The sequence below is a fragment of the Castanea sativa genome, chromosome 5 (genome assembly GCF_040712315.1).
Source record: "Castanea sativa cultivar Marrone di Chiusa Pesio chromosome 5, ASM4071231v1".
In the NCBI taxonomy this organism is placed as follows: domain Eukaryota; kingdom Viridiplantae; phylum Streptophyta; class Magnoliopsida; order Fagales; family Fagaceae; genus Castanea; species Castanea sativa.
This window is the reverse complement of record NC_134017.1, coordinates 49,392,545-49,406,241: the sequence shown is the minus strand read 5'-3', so window position 1 is coordinate 49,406,241 and position 13,697 is coordinate 49,392,545. Positions and strand designations below refer to the sequence as shown.

The following is a 13,697-nucleotide window of genomic DNA, read 5'->3' as shown; positions in this document are numbered from 1 at the left end:
AAATTTAGGGTAAACTATATAAATGGTTCTTATCCTTTACACCATATATCAATTTGGTCTCTAACCTTTCAATTGTATCAATTTAGTCTCTAACATTTCAATATTGTGCCATTTTGAGCCTTGCCGTTATCTCTTAGATGGAAAATTCTGACGGAATAATATAAAATTAATTAACTTGCCACATGAATTGCCAATTGTGCAATCACATCATATTAAAATTAAAAAAAAATAAAAAAACTAAATTGTTGTCACATGAGTTAACAAATTCAAGTTCTCTCGTGGATTATCGACACTAACTTTGTGACTTGGGGAAGCAGCATTAGGCAAATTGCTAATTTCCTATTAGAGCTACTGGTATTTGTATTCCTCACTTGGGTTTTCTCTGCTGCCAAATTTGCTTTACCGCCATAAGATGGTTCCACAAACCTTGACTTGGGTTTTGAGAAGGCTGACCTTGCAAGCTATTTTCATCTTGTTAAGGTCTCAGTTGGGATCTTTGAAGGCTTATTGGGAGTTTGATTGTTTTTGGAGAAGAGGAGCTTGAAACTATAGACATTTGGTCTTAGCTCTTCAGGTTCTCAAGCTCTGTTTGCTCAAAATTTTGATATCTAACCGATTTACGCAAAGACCCAAATTGGGGATTCATTGAAAAAGAGTATGAGCCAATTTTAGTTAGTGAAAGGCCTTTGGACAAAGAAAGGAGCCTAAAATTCTACTGCAACCAACCACTGCCGGTCCTTGCCGCTACCATCTACAACTTTTGTTTTAATAGAGATAGTATAGTTAGAGATTAGGGACAGATAAGTGAGAGTGAGGGTGATGAGAGAGTCTAACGAGAGAGAGTTTTTAGGGATTTTAATTTTTCTCCCAACAACTAAATTCACGTGAGAACCACTATTTATTTAAAAAGAAATTAATATGATGCGGTTATACAATAGTCAACTGATATAGTAGGTAAATTAATTTTTTATTATTCCGTTTAACGCATCAAACTTTTCTTGTAATAGGTAACTGCAAGGACTAAAATGACAAACATTAAAAGATTATAGACCAAATTGACATAATCAAAATGTTAAGGACCAAATTGACATTTGATGTAAAGAATAAGAACCATTTACGTAGTTTACCCAAACATTTATTCCATATGGATTACTATACTGTTTATCCTTTCCAGTGTTTTTTTTTTGTTGATAAATTGGATGGTATTAATGATTGGATAATAGAAGTATCAATATCACAGACACAGTCACAATACAAAAAACCGGAGTTATCAAAAGATAAGAAAGGCAAAACAAATGAGGGAGGAACATCAGAAGGTACAAAATCATATCGTGAAGAGGTTCCCTTTCTTGCTAAGGCATTTGCACAACCATTCCCTATAACAGTGCTGCTCTCTGACTTGAGGAATCTGCCCCCAGCAACACCCTGCAGTCATCAATAATTGTAGCAAGATCTCCATTAGTGGCAGCATGACTGCTTACAAATGATACTACTAATTTAGACTTTCTAGTTTCTAGTGGTTTTTTTTTTTTTTTTTTTTTTTTGGTCTTAAATAATAAAATACAAAAATTAATCGAAAACATAAGGTTTACAAAAATGACATAGTATTTCCTCTTCTCACGTGGCAACTGAGTGCTTGTATCACAATGCTAATCATATCATATATAATATGAAAAATTATTAGTTTATATTTTACTATTAAGGTAAGATTTAATGTTTAGTCTATAATATAAATCTTATATGTATAGTACAATGTAAAAGAAGAATTTTCCATACAATTATTAAAGTTGAAGCACAATTAAAATCCAAACTACTTTTTTTTTTGTTTTTTTGAGATAAACTTATAGAAATATTATTGATGTAAAGGGACTAAAGTATTACAAAATTGGCCATTAGCATCCTGGGCAGATCAGGCGAGCCACATAAAGAATAAATTACATCAGAGAAATAAACAACATCAAAATACCACGTCAGGCCTATACCAAAGACAAGAACAAATAAAACCATCTAGCCTGACTCTCAGCAAAACACGAGAAGACACCAACAAGCTACACTTGTGCTGCGTTCAGTCTCACAACACCGTAGCCCACTGCTCTAGTTCTTGTGGAGTAAGTTTGTCAATCAACAACCTGAACAAGGAGTAAAATTCTGGAGCTTCATTCGGGCATTTCTGGATTTTTCCGCTGCTTAAAGCCCACACGTTTCTGGCTAACGGGCACTCCCACAGTACATGTTCAACAGTTTCTGTACACTGGCAGCACAGCCCACACGTTGGCTCTACCTGCACCTTGCGCCTATGCAGATTTCCCCCTGTAGGCAGAATATTTGAGCACGCTCGCCATAGAAACGTATTTACCTTTGGAGGAACATTTAGTTTCCAGATTTTCTTCCATATTGGTCGATCCATCCTAGCCCTTGAGTGCTCACTTTGTGCTTGGTCCTTTATTCGCAGTGCTACCTGGTATGCCGATTTTACGGTGAAAATTAGGCTGTCTCGTGCTGTGTTGTTCTGCAAAGGAATGAACAGGATTTCCATTCGAGTTCTATACGCAAACAGGTCAAAGATTTTCTCCCTATCTCACTGCATTGTCTCGGTGTCCATCAGCTCACATACAAACATTTTTGGCCGAGCCTTCCCCAGAAACACAGGTTTATGGGACAACCACTTATGCGTTGGTACTTCAATTTTTCTGCCATCTCCCACCTTCCAACACGCTCCCTCCCTAATAATCTCCCGTGCTGCCAGTAAACTCCGCCAAACATAAGAGGGATTGTGGCCTAGAGTTGCATCCATGAAAGAGCAATTAGGAAAATATCTTGCTTTATACACCCTATAAAACAAAGAGTGGGTATTATGGATTCGGCGCCATGCTTGTTTAGCTAGTAAAACTAGATTAAAAGCTTGAATATCCCTAATGCCCATGCCACCCTTCTGTTTAGGAGTGCATAACTTCGACCAATTGATCCAATGGATTTTCTTTTCCTCTTTTGTTTGTCCCCACCAATATTTTGCCAAAGTAGAGTTTATGGTATCACATAAGGACTTTGGGATTTTGAAAATTCCCATAGTGTATGTGGGTATTTCTTGAACCACTGTTTTGATTAAAATTTCCCTTCTTGCCTTTGAGATGTATTTTTCCTTCCACCCCATGACTTTCTTTGAGATTTTCTCCTGAAGCTCCCTAAAAGTATTCACATTCAACTTGCCACCAACCATTGGGAGGCCCAAATACTTTTCACAATCCTCCATAATTCTTGCCCCCATCACTCTCTGGATATTTCTTTTAACATCGGGCCTTGTATTATGGCTGAAGAAAATAGAAGTCTTCTGCCCATTAATTGCTTGGCCAAATGCTTCCTCATAACATTGTAATAGTCTAAGGAGTTGTTGGCATTCCTCCACAGTAGCTTGGCAAAAAATGAAGCTGTCATCTGCAAACAGAAGGTGAGATATGCATACTCCATTATTGCTGGATAAAATCCCATGAAGATTTTGAGTTGCAACGGTGTGTCTAATCAAGAAGGATAGGCCCTTTGCACATAATAAGAACAAATAAGGGGACAATGGGTCTCCTTGCTTTATACCCCGAGATGGCTTGATGTATCCTTTAGGCTCTCCATTAATAAGCACTGAATATGAAGCAGTACAAACAGTATCTATAGCTAGCTGAACCCACCGAACATCAAACCCCCATTCGAGCATAATGTTCCTGAGAAAACCCCATTCCACCCTATCATACGCCTTGCTAATATCTAGTTTGATGGCCATCTGCCCCTTCCTCCCTGTTCTTTTATTTCTCATCCAGTGCAAAACTTCAAATGCTACTATAGTATTATTAGTAATTGATCGGTTAGGCACAAAAGCACTTTGTGATTCCGAAATAACATTTGGCAAGATCAGTTTTAGCCGGTTTGCTAATACTTTTAAGACCAATCAAGAGATAACATTTGTAAAGCTAATTGGTCTATATTCAACAACTATTTTAGGCTCATTTATCTTAGGTATGAGTACAATGTGGGCGTAATTCATTTTTCTCAAGAAATGACCTGAGTTCAAAACAGACAACACAGCTTCCATGATATCATTCCCTACTATATTCCAATATTTTTGAAAAAAAAAAAGGGGACATACCATTCGGACCTGGAGACTTTGAAGGGTGCATTTGGAAGAAAGCCCGCTTGATGTCATTAGGTGAATAAGGTTGGAGAAGTGTTTAATTCATAGCAGGAGTGACAACCCGATCCACCTTGTCGAAAACTGCCTCCATCACATTCAAATTTGTAGTGGTGTAGATACTTTGAAAATATTCCTCCGCCACCCTCTCCTTTTCTTCATTTGATGTGCACCATCGCCCCTAATCATCCATAAAACCAGCAATGTGATTTTTTCTACATTGTTGGCTGGCTCGTTGATGGAAATATTTTGTGTTCTTGTCACCCGCAGGTAACCATATAGCACATGATCTTTGTCTCCAAGATAGCTCATCTTGGAATAATAGAGCATTGATCTCACCTTTAATTGCCTGAATCAAGTCTAAATTGCTAGCATCATTCCTTGCCTTAAGTTGCTCCAAGACCCTTTCTTTTTCTTCTCGCCTTGTCTTAAAACTTCCCATATTCCTACTCCATGCTACCAAAGCTGATCTACACTCCTTTATTTTTGAGAATAAATGGGGTTGCCCGAATGAGCTTCTCTACTCCAAGCTTCTCATATGATGCTTTCACACTCTGGATGTGTAGCCCATCTTTCTTCAAATCTCTTTGGAAATTTTTTCCTTCTTCCATTGTGTGTTTCCCTCTGCAAAGTGAGTAAGATTGGATCATGGTCTGAGTATAATGCTTGGAGGTGCCTTACAGTTGCTTGTGGAAATAATTCCCTCCATACTATTGTTGCACAAGCCCTATCAAGCCTCTCTTGAACAAAAGCTTCACCCTGCTTATGATTTCTCCATGTAAAAATATTACCTTGATAACCAATGTCCACTAAACCACAATGTAGCAATGCACTTCGAAACTCATCCATGAACCTAGGGTGTCTTAGACGATGACCTTGTTTCTCCAATGAACTCAAAATTTCATTGTAGTCTCCAATGCATACCCACGGCACTATATCTCTAGAGTGTAGATGCTTCAAAAGACCCCATGATTCATGCTTCCTTTGATCCTCTGGTCTGCCATAGAAACCTGTAAGTCTCCAAGGGGAGTTTGGGTCAGTCAGGATATGAGCATCAATGTGGTTCAAACAATAGGTTTGGACATCTAGCCTAACCTCATCCTTCCAAAGCATGGCTAAACCATCCGCCCTTCGAACACAAGGAACAACAAGCAAGTTGTCATAACGTAAATCTGCTTGAAATTTTCTCATCTCATCCATCATTTGTTTTGTCTCCATCAGGAACAAAACGTTGGGAGCTTTCTCCCTCACCAGGTGAGAGAGCACTGCACTTGAATAGGGGTTCCCAAGCCCCCTACAGTTCCAACTCATGATTTTCATTGTGCTCGACGAGGCTGGACATCAGCCTCCACCGTCGTGTACGATTGATCATTGTGTTGACCTTTTGTTTTTTTTTTTTTTTTTTCTCCCGCCTGTGTTACCATCCTTCTGCTCAGCCCTAAGCCTGCGTTTTTTCCCCACCACTTCTCTCCTTTCTTCACTTGAACACCCTTGGGTCGATTTGCTTTGTTTCACACCTCTGTCTATTTTTTTCCACTTTCGTATTTCAAATTTTTGGTTCTCCTAAATATCACGTGTGGGGCCATGTGACCCATTAAATCCAGCCCTAGTTGCTAAGGTTTCAGAGTTTAATGTGCCATGGGTCTCCTCATTATTTTTTTCCATATACATAACCAGCACAGTTACTAGTCTTCCTCCCAAAATCTCGGTTTCCTGTTCCCCCACTAAGTTATCTGTTACCATATCTAAATAATTAAGTGCGTGAACCACACTATTTTGATTTGCAACAGGTGCATTTTCTCCTTTCTCCGTGCATTCATTGACAACTAATTCCTCACTTGTAATGGTTCCTCGGAATGCATCAGTGCCGTTAGCCTCACACCTTTGTTGCTCACGTGGAGGTTATGGCTAATCCCTTGCTTGTTCATTGGCCCTTTCTGCATTACGTTGTGGTGGACTTGCTTGCTTCTTCCCTCGTGGATCCTTTGCCCCTTTGCTTCCAGCCTTGAGCCACTCTCAATAAGGCTTGTCTTCCTCAGTGTTTGATATTGGATGGTGGCACTCCCTAGATTCATGTCCGATTAGCCCACAGTTGAAACACAAGCCAACCAATCGCTCATACTGGAAAGAGATCCGCACCTTATCCCCCTCTGGACTTAGAAATGGTGCGCCTCTCTTGATTGGCTTCTTCAATGGAAATTCCACCCGAATGCGAAGAAAGCGGGCTTGGTCGGCTGAAATAGCCTTACAGTCCACCTCTAGTACCTTCCCGGTGCTCTTTTCAATATCTTGAACAGCTCCAGTAGTAAACAAATCGAATGGTAATCCCCACATCTGTACCCAGATTGGTATGCACTCAAACTCCACTGAATAAGCCATCATCCTTTTTTCCCATCTTCGTAGTAGCAATATATCGTTATCAAAACTCCACGGACCATTTTTTAGCACCCAATTCAGTTGACTTTCCATAGCAAATTTAAACTGAAACAATCTGTCGCCAACCTCAGTGATCTTCAAGTCTTGACCAAACTTCCAAACCGATCGAAGAAGATTCTTAGCGGCTCGGGTGTTTATTGGTCTCATCATATGAAAATGACCCATCAAGCTCAAAGAGCATTCTTCAAGTATTTTCGCACGATTGTCTGATCGAACCTTTATGATTTTCCCCTCTTCCTCTGTCAAGATTATCCACTGAATTCTGTCTATGAAATCTGGATCCATGTGTGTGTAAATAAATTCCTATGGCAAATCAGAACTGTGACTGGTATTTGAAAACAAAAAAAGAAAAACCTCAGCTCCCACTCACCACAATATGTAGTGATGGGAAGGAAATACCACTGCTCCTAATGAATGGAACAATTCTGCTTGCTCACTCCCAAGCGCAGGAGATCGTAGCAATATAATTCTCGGAGTACCGAGGTCGAACCACAAGGAGTAGGGTAAATTCAAAGACAATATAATTAAAAAAAACAATTTGGGTGAAGAAGAAAAGTATTGTTAACAAGAATATTAATAAAAGCCGATTTAAATCAATAATGTAAATACTAGGGCATCGGGGTGTTTCCCTATATCGATATGAGATTCTTTGTGATTCAAGAAAATATCTATTTCATAATTGATTGTTCTTATACAATTAAAAACTTATGATTCGGTTGAACTGAGACAATTCAAGAACGCATGATAACCTCGATTAATAATGTGGTTATAAAAGTTTTTCAGAAAAACCCATTCACTTTAAAATTTGATTTCTATTTGAAACTATTAGAAATTCATCTAAACAATAAGAAAAATATGATTGAACTTATTAAAAGCATGGAAGAACTAATACACAAAAGAAATCTAATTGAACAATCAAATATGTTGTTGATAAAATCTTAGAAAGAATCACATTGAATAATCATGCCGTATAGAAGAAACATAACCCCTAGCCCTAGCAACAGTTTAGGCTGCCATTAGAGAAAAGAAAATACAAGGTTTTCTCTACCCAAAATTCGTTCTCACAGCCTCCCTTCCAAACCCTAATATAAAAGTGTCCAAAGAAAATAAAACTTTTACTATTTTAATTTCTGTCCAGGTTTATAGCGGTAACTTGTGAGTTAATTTCGGCCTTCAAAAATTGAGGATTTCGAAAAACTCAAAACTGGAAAGTTGTAGATAATTAAGTCATGGTTCCAACCCATATGGCCTTGTGTCAATTCAATTTTTGAGGAGAGAGATACACTCAAAATACGGATCAGTGCTCAGATCAGATTTTTCCTTTTCAGATTTTTCCTCTTTGATTTCTTTCCTTATTTGAAACTTCCAATCATGGTAGACGATCCAAGCACTCCAGCTGCACCTCCTTAGACATTTAAGCATGGTCCTTTAGCTCCACTTAATTTTAGTTTGGTCTTCATTCTCTTACAAATTCTTATAAACTCATCTTTCTTACATGATTTCCTGAAAGTAGAAAATTATACACAATGAATGACATCTTATTCAAGAAATTATGTAAAGATAAATAATAGAGATTAATGCAAATCATGACTTAATTATACAAATTAAGCATAATAATAAGGAGATAACGCCAACATAAATATATAAGAAGTATACATTTTAAGGCGTTATCACACCCCCCAACTTAAATCTTGCTAGTCCCTAACAATCCACAAAGCACCCATGTCTACAAAAAGTGATTAAAAAAAAAAAAAACTAAAGTACAAGCCACTTTCGTAGGCTACACAACTACACTTCCCATGTGCAACAAGTTTTTAAACCCCTAGGTCACCCTAGTGGACGAGTTTACTCTCGTGAGGGTTTGTAGTGACTCTACCCACAAAAGTCAAAGGTTTCCTGAAAATTCTTGCAGCAAATGTTAGTCTACTTTATCATTATATCATACAAATGAACCTTTAATTTTGAGTTGGGATACTATTCATTATATTAAAGAGTTTTCACTAGCTTCACTTTTGGAGTGTGTGTGTGCATAGCCCATCCAATCAAACCAGCTTTTCCAAACATGCATAGACTAAGAATAATCTAGATTAGAGCCTCTACTCCAAAACCTTTCTTAAGTCATCAACACTCTGAAAGAACACACATAGAAGTAATGGTTTCTCTCTTCAAATCACATGTGAACAAAAAGGAAAGAAGAAGTTTTAAGAATATCACATGTATATACAAAAGCAGCTGCTAAAACAACGAAAAAAGATCTATTGGAAAGGATGTTGGATTCTTGGAAACATGAGGTTAATACCATTCTCATCCCTAGTTTTTATCCCAAACACATACCAGCCATGCACCCTTAGGATCAAGTAGGACTTTAGGCTCAGTGGTAGTATAATCTTATGAAGGCAACTGCTCTCTTTGAAATATGAGGTATATGAATCAAATGCAAAAAATTCAAGCCAAACCCAACTCATAGCGATAACAACCAACTTGAATCAAAATAACCTTTACTCAACCCTTTTGAAATACATGAAAGATGTGTAAGACACCAATGCTTTATTGATTGATTATGTATGTCTCCTCTTTCTTTTTCTTTTTCCTTTTTTTTTTTTTATCTTTCTTTTCTCTTTTTTTTTTCTTTTCTTTTTTTTCTTCTTCTTCTTTTTAATTTTTTTTTTTGTGAAGAAAAGAGAGACAACGGTGGTATCTAAACACATCAATTGCTCAAAACCTGAACCCTATGAGAATACTCATAAATAAAAATGTTTTGTGGTATTGTAGAAGTATTTCCCATGGCTCAAATGATGGTGACAATGGTTAATGTAAATGTAGGCTGAATATTTGTTTAGTTGGTGACAAAAAAAATTGGTGGTCTTAGGCTCTCATCTCCTAAAATCTCACATAAACCAGCATGCGTAAGGACAAAAATAAGTAGGATCATGGTTTATCTCTCCATAATGTTTCCAATAGTCAACCAAAAAATATAGAGATCTTTTACAAAAATTGAAGCATATGAAAGAAATTTAAGAGTTTAAACAAAGATATACTCTCACAAAGAAAAGTAAGGCTCAAGAACTCTCTATATGGGTTGAGTTTCAGCTTATATCTAGCTTGTTCATGATCCATGCATATCCAACATCCAACCGTCCGCTAACCTGGCTATTGTGCTCAAAAGTTTTCAATTGTGCTCTTCATGAAAGAGTCTTAATATAACAAATAGTATAACCAACTTAGCATTATTCATTCCATCACATGATATAAAAATAAAGCTTATAACTCTTCTGCATTCAAATTCAAGGTTTTTTTTTTTTTTTTTTTTTAATTTTTAGAATTGAAAAGTTGCAACTAAAAAAGAAAAAAAAAAATCATGCGAGGTGCAACAAAATGTGTAGACCTCTCCCCCCAACTAAAATATTACATTGTCCTCAATGTATCAAAGCCAAAATAAATTCAAGTATAAAGGAAAGAAGTTACCTTAAGCATTTAAATGGTTTTTTTTTAAAAAAAAAAAATTTCTTTCACACCTGCAAATAGCTCACAAAAAAAAAAAAAAATAATAACAAAAAATAAATAAATAAATAAAAGGAAAAAAGAAAAAAAAAACAAAATGAAAAGAAAATTAAAACAAATATGGTACAACTTCATAAGGCTCTTTTAGAGTTCACGTAGCATCCCAATAGGCAGGGATCTCCAGTGACATAGTCTCCTCCTCTAGTATAACTCCCCCAAAGAATGGTTTTAACCTTTGTCCATTTATTTTCAAAATTCTACCATCCTTAAGGTCCTCAACTACTACATCTCCATGGTTAAACACTTCCCTTACAATGAAATGGCCATCCCACCTAGTTTTTAACTTACTTGGGCCTAAATATGCATATTTAAGACCACCAGGCAGCGGTTTAAGCTCCAGGTGTGGTGCCTCTTCACTTGAATGCACGAGCTTTTTTTTATTCTCTGGTAGCTCTTCAAAGCAAGGCTTCCATCCTTTATTAATTGCCATCATCTGTTGTTCTTCCAAAACCTGTGAAGAATCCAACAAAGAAAAATTTTCAGATACATGAATATCACATTCTAAATCATAAGAACCAACAGAATTATTAAGAAGAGTTTCAAGAGGATCGAAAAAAAAAATTCTTATTAAACTCTTCTTGAACCACCGCCCCAATGAGGTTCACATAAGCACAGTCATCATCCTCATGTGGTTGTTTAGCCACATGAAATATGTTTAGCTCCAAAGTCATGAAACCAAAAGTGAGTTGCATCCTTCAATTCCTGCAATTAATTAAAGCATTAGCTGTGGCAAGGAAAGGTCTACCCAAAATAATAGGTGTATGAACACTAGGATGTAAAATAGGTTGGTAATCTAGAACAATAAAATCAACAGGATAATAAAATTGTTCAATTTTCACCAACACATCCTCAACAATCCCTTTCGGTTCCCTTACAGAGCGATTAGCCAACTGTAAAGTTGTTGAAGTAGGTTTCAACTCACCAAGTCCAAGTTTTTGATATACACTGAAAGGGATCAAATTAACACCTGCCCCAAGAACTAGCAATGCATGCTCCATGATGTAATCTCCAATAGTACAAGAGATCGTAGGACAACCTGGATCCTTATACTTTGGTGGGGTCTTATGTTGAATAACTGCACTTACCTGTTCTGTTAGGAATGCGGTCTTCTTCACATGATGCTTTCTCTTGATGGTGCATAAGTCCTTAATTACCTTGGCATATGCAGGCACTTGCTTGATAACATGCAATAATGGCAAATTTATCTTGACTTAATGCAAATGCTCTTATATCTTAGATGCGGTGTCCAATTTCCTAGGTAATTTTAAGGCTTGTGGAAATGGTGGAGGGATTAGGCATTGATCAATGTCATCAAACCCAAGTGACTCAATTTCAACCTTCTCTTCTTCAACTGAGGTCTCCTTAGATTTCTTAGTTATTAAAGGTGTACTTTTATCAATCTCTTTACCACTGCTCAAAATGGTCACAACTTTTACTTCCTCATGTTTATCCTTAGAGCCAATTTTTAGATTTTGATTGATGGGATTGGGTTGAGTTTGGGAAGGAAGCTTCCCTCTCTCTATCCCACTCAATGAATTTGTTAGCCTAGTTATATGACTCTTGGTCTCTCTTATCTCTTCATCTAGCTTAGTGAGCATGGATTCAAACTTTTGATTTTGCTCACTTTGCTTTTGAATGAAAGTACTAAGTGCATCCTCCAAGGAAGTTCTAGATGATGATGGTGATGATGATGCATGTGGTGAATTAAAATTCCTTGGAGCAGGAGGATTCAACACATTGTCACTCTTATAACTCAAATACGGATGGTTTCGCATATTTGGATTATAATTGTTAGAATATGAAGAATTGTTTGGCCAATGTGAATTAAATGCATGTACTTGTTCTTCTGGCACATTTAAAAATGATGAAAGTGATGCACATTCATTTGTAGCATGGTTTATCTCATGACAGATTTTACACATCTCCATAGGGTCCTCTCTAAAAGGTAGCACTAACACCCTTACTTCCTTTCATTTTGAGTGCCTCAATTTCTTTAGTTAACATGCTGATTTTTGCACTCATGTTATCATCTTCCCTCAACTTGAAAACACTTCCACTAGAAGTGGTAGTGTTAGTTCTAGTCCTAGCAGTGGAGTCCATAGGGCTAGGTCCAGTCCATGTGTTAGAGTTTTCAACTATCTCATCAAGATAATCCATTGCATCTTCAGGTTCTTTTTGTAAAAAGTCCCCTCTGCATGAGAGTTGAACAAACTGTCGGTCCCTAGGTGTAAGTCCTTTATAAAAATAGCTAACCAACCTCCAATCTTCATACCCATGAGTTGTGCAAAAATTGAAAAGATCTTTGTACCTTTCCCAAGCTTGGTATAAGGTCTCATTCTCTCTTTGAACAAAACTAGTTATCCTTCTTTTTACTTGCTGGACTTTGTGGGGAGGAAAATATTTCTAAAAAAAACTCTTTGGTCATCTCCCCCCAACTACCTATAGACCTAGGTTTCAAGGTGTAAAGCCAACTTCTTGCCTTATCCTTAAGAGAAAAAGGAAAGAAACGTAACTTAGCAGTCTCAATAACATTTTGTGCATAGAAACTACTAATTACCTCTTCAAAAGCTCTAACATGGACATAAGGATTTTCATTTTCTTGTCCCTTAAAATCAGGAAGTATTGCTAATAAACCTTATTTCAGTTCTACATGTGATGCATTAGGTGGAAACATGATGCATGAAGGAACATAGTTTTGTGTGGGATGCAACAATTCATACATAGTTCTTCTAATCTCCTCATGATTATTACGTGCTTCATCACCCATGATTGATGAAAAAGGTGAAGATGAAGGTGTGTCAAAAAGATTACCAAAGTAAGTTTCAAAATTTTCTAATCTGTCTCTCTTGTTTCTAACCCAAATGCTCATGCAACAATGAATACACAATCAACTAAAATAAAATAAAATAAAAACAAACAAATAGAAAAATAAAAACAAAATAAGGAGAAAAAATGGAACGAAGTTACCAATAGAAGAATTTCTATTGGTTGTGCTTTGCTCCCAAAAAAATTGTCTCTGAACACGCAGCAGCTCCCCAGCAATGGTGCCAAAATTGCTTTCTCACTCTCAAGTGCAGGAGATCGTAGCAATATAATTCTCGGAGTACTGAGGTCGAACCACAAGGAGCAGAGTAAATTCAAAGACAATATAATTTAAAAAAAAAACAATTTGGGTGAAGAAGAAAAGTACTTTTTCTTGGTGATTGTTAACAAGGATATTAATAAAAGCCAATTTAAATCAATAATGTAAATACTAGGGCATCGGGATGTTTCCCTATATCGATATGAGATTCTTTGTGATCTAAGAAAATATCTATTTCATAATTGATTGTTCTTATACAATTAAAAACTTATGATTCGATTAAACTGAGACAATTCAAGAACGCATGATAACCTTGATTAATAATGCAGTTATAAAAGTTTTTCAGAAAAACTCATTCACTTCAAAATCTGATTTCTATTTGAAACTATTAGAAATTCATCTAAACAATAAGAAAAACATGATTGAACTTATTGAAAGTACGGA

The 13,697-nt window shown here is 36.6% G+C and overlaps 2 protein-coding genes across 2 annotated transcripts; both read right to left on the bottom strand.

Annotated features, from left to right (window-relative positions):
* Positions 1 to 4,708: 4,708 nt before the first annotated feature.
* Positions 4,709 to 5,485, bottom strand: LOC142635339 (uncharacterized). Its single transcript, XM_075809519.1, has one exon. It carries the CDS (start codon positions 5,483 to 5,485, stop codon positions 4,709 to 4,711), a length of 777 nt encoding a protein of 258 aa, XP_075665634.1.
* A 705-nt stretch (positions 5,486 to 6,190) lies between these two features.
* LOC142635338 (uncharacterized protein At4g02000-like) lies at positions 6,191 to 6,895 on the bottom strand. Its single transcript, XM_075809518.1, has one exon. It carries the CDS (start codon positions 6,893 to 6,895, stop codon positions 6,191 to 6,193), a length of 705 nt encoding a protein of 234 aa, XP_075665633.1.
* Positions 6,896 to 13,697: the final 6,802 nt, after the last annotated feature.

Bases quoted from the DNA above. Each gene is read 5' to 3' on its own strand.
- LOC142635339 (XM_075809519.1), bottom strand. From the start codon at position 5,485: ATGAGTTGGAACTGTAGGGGGCTTGGGAACCCCTATTCAAGTGCAGTG.
- LOC142635338 (XM_075809518.1), bottom strand. From the start codon at position 6,895: ATGGATCCAGATTTCATAGACAGAATTCAGTGGATAATCTTGACAGAG.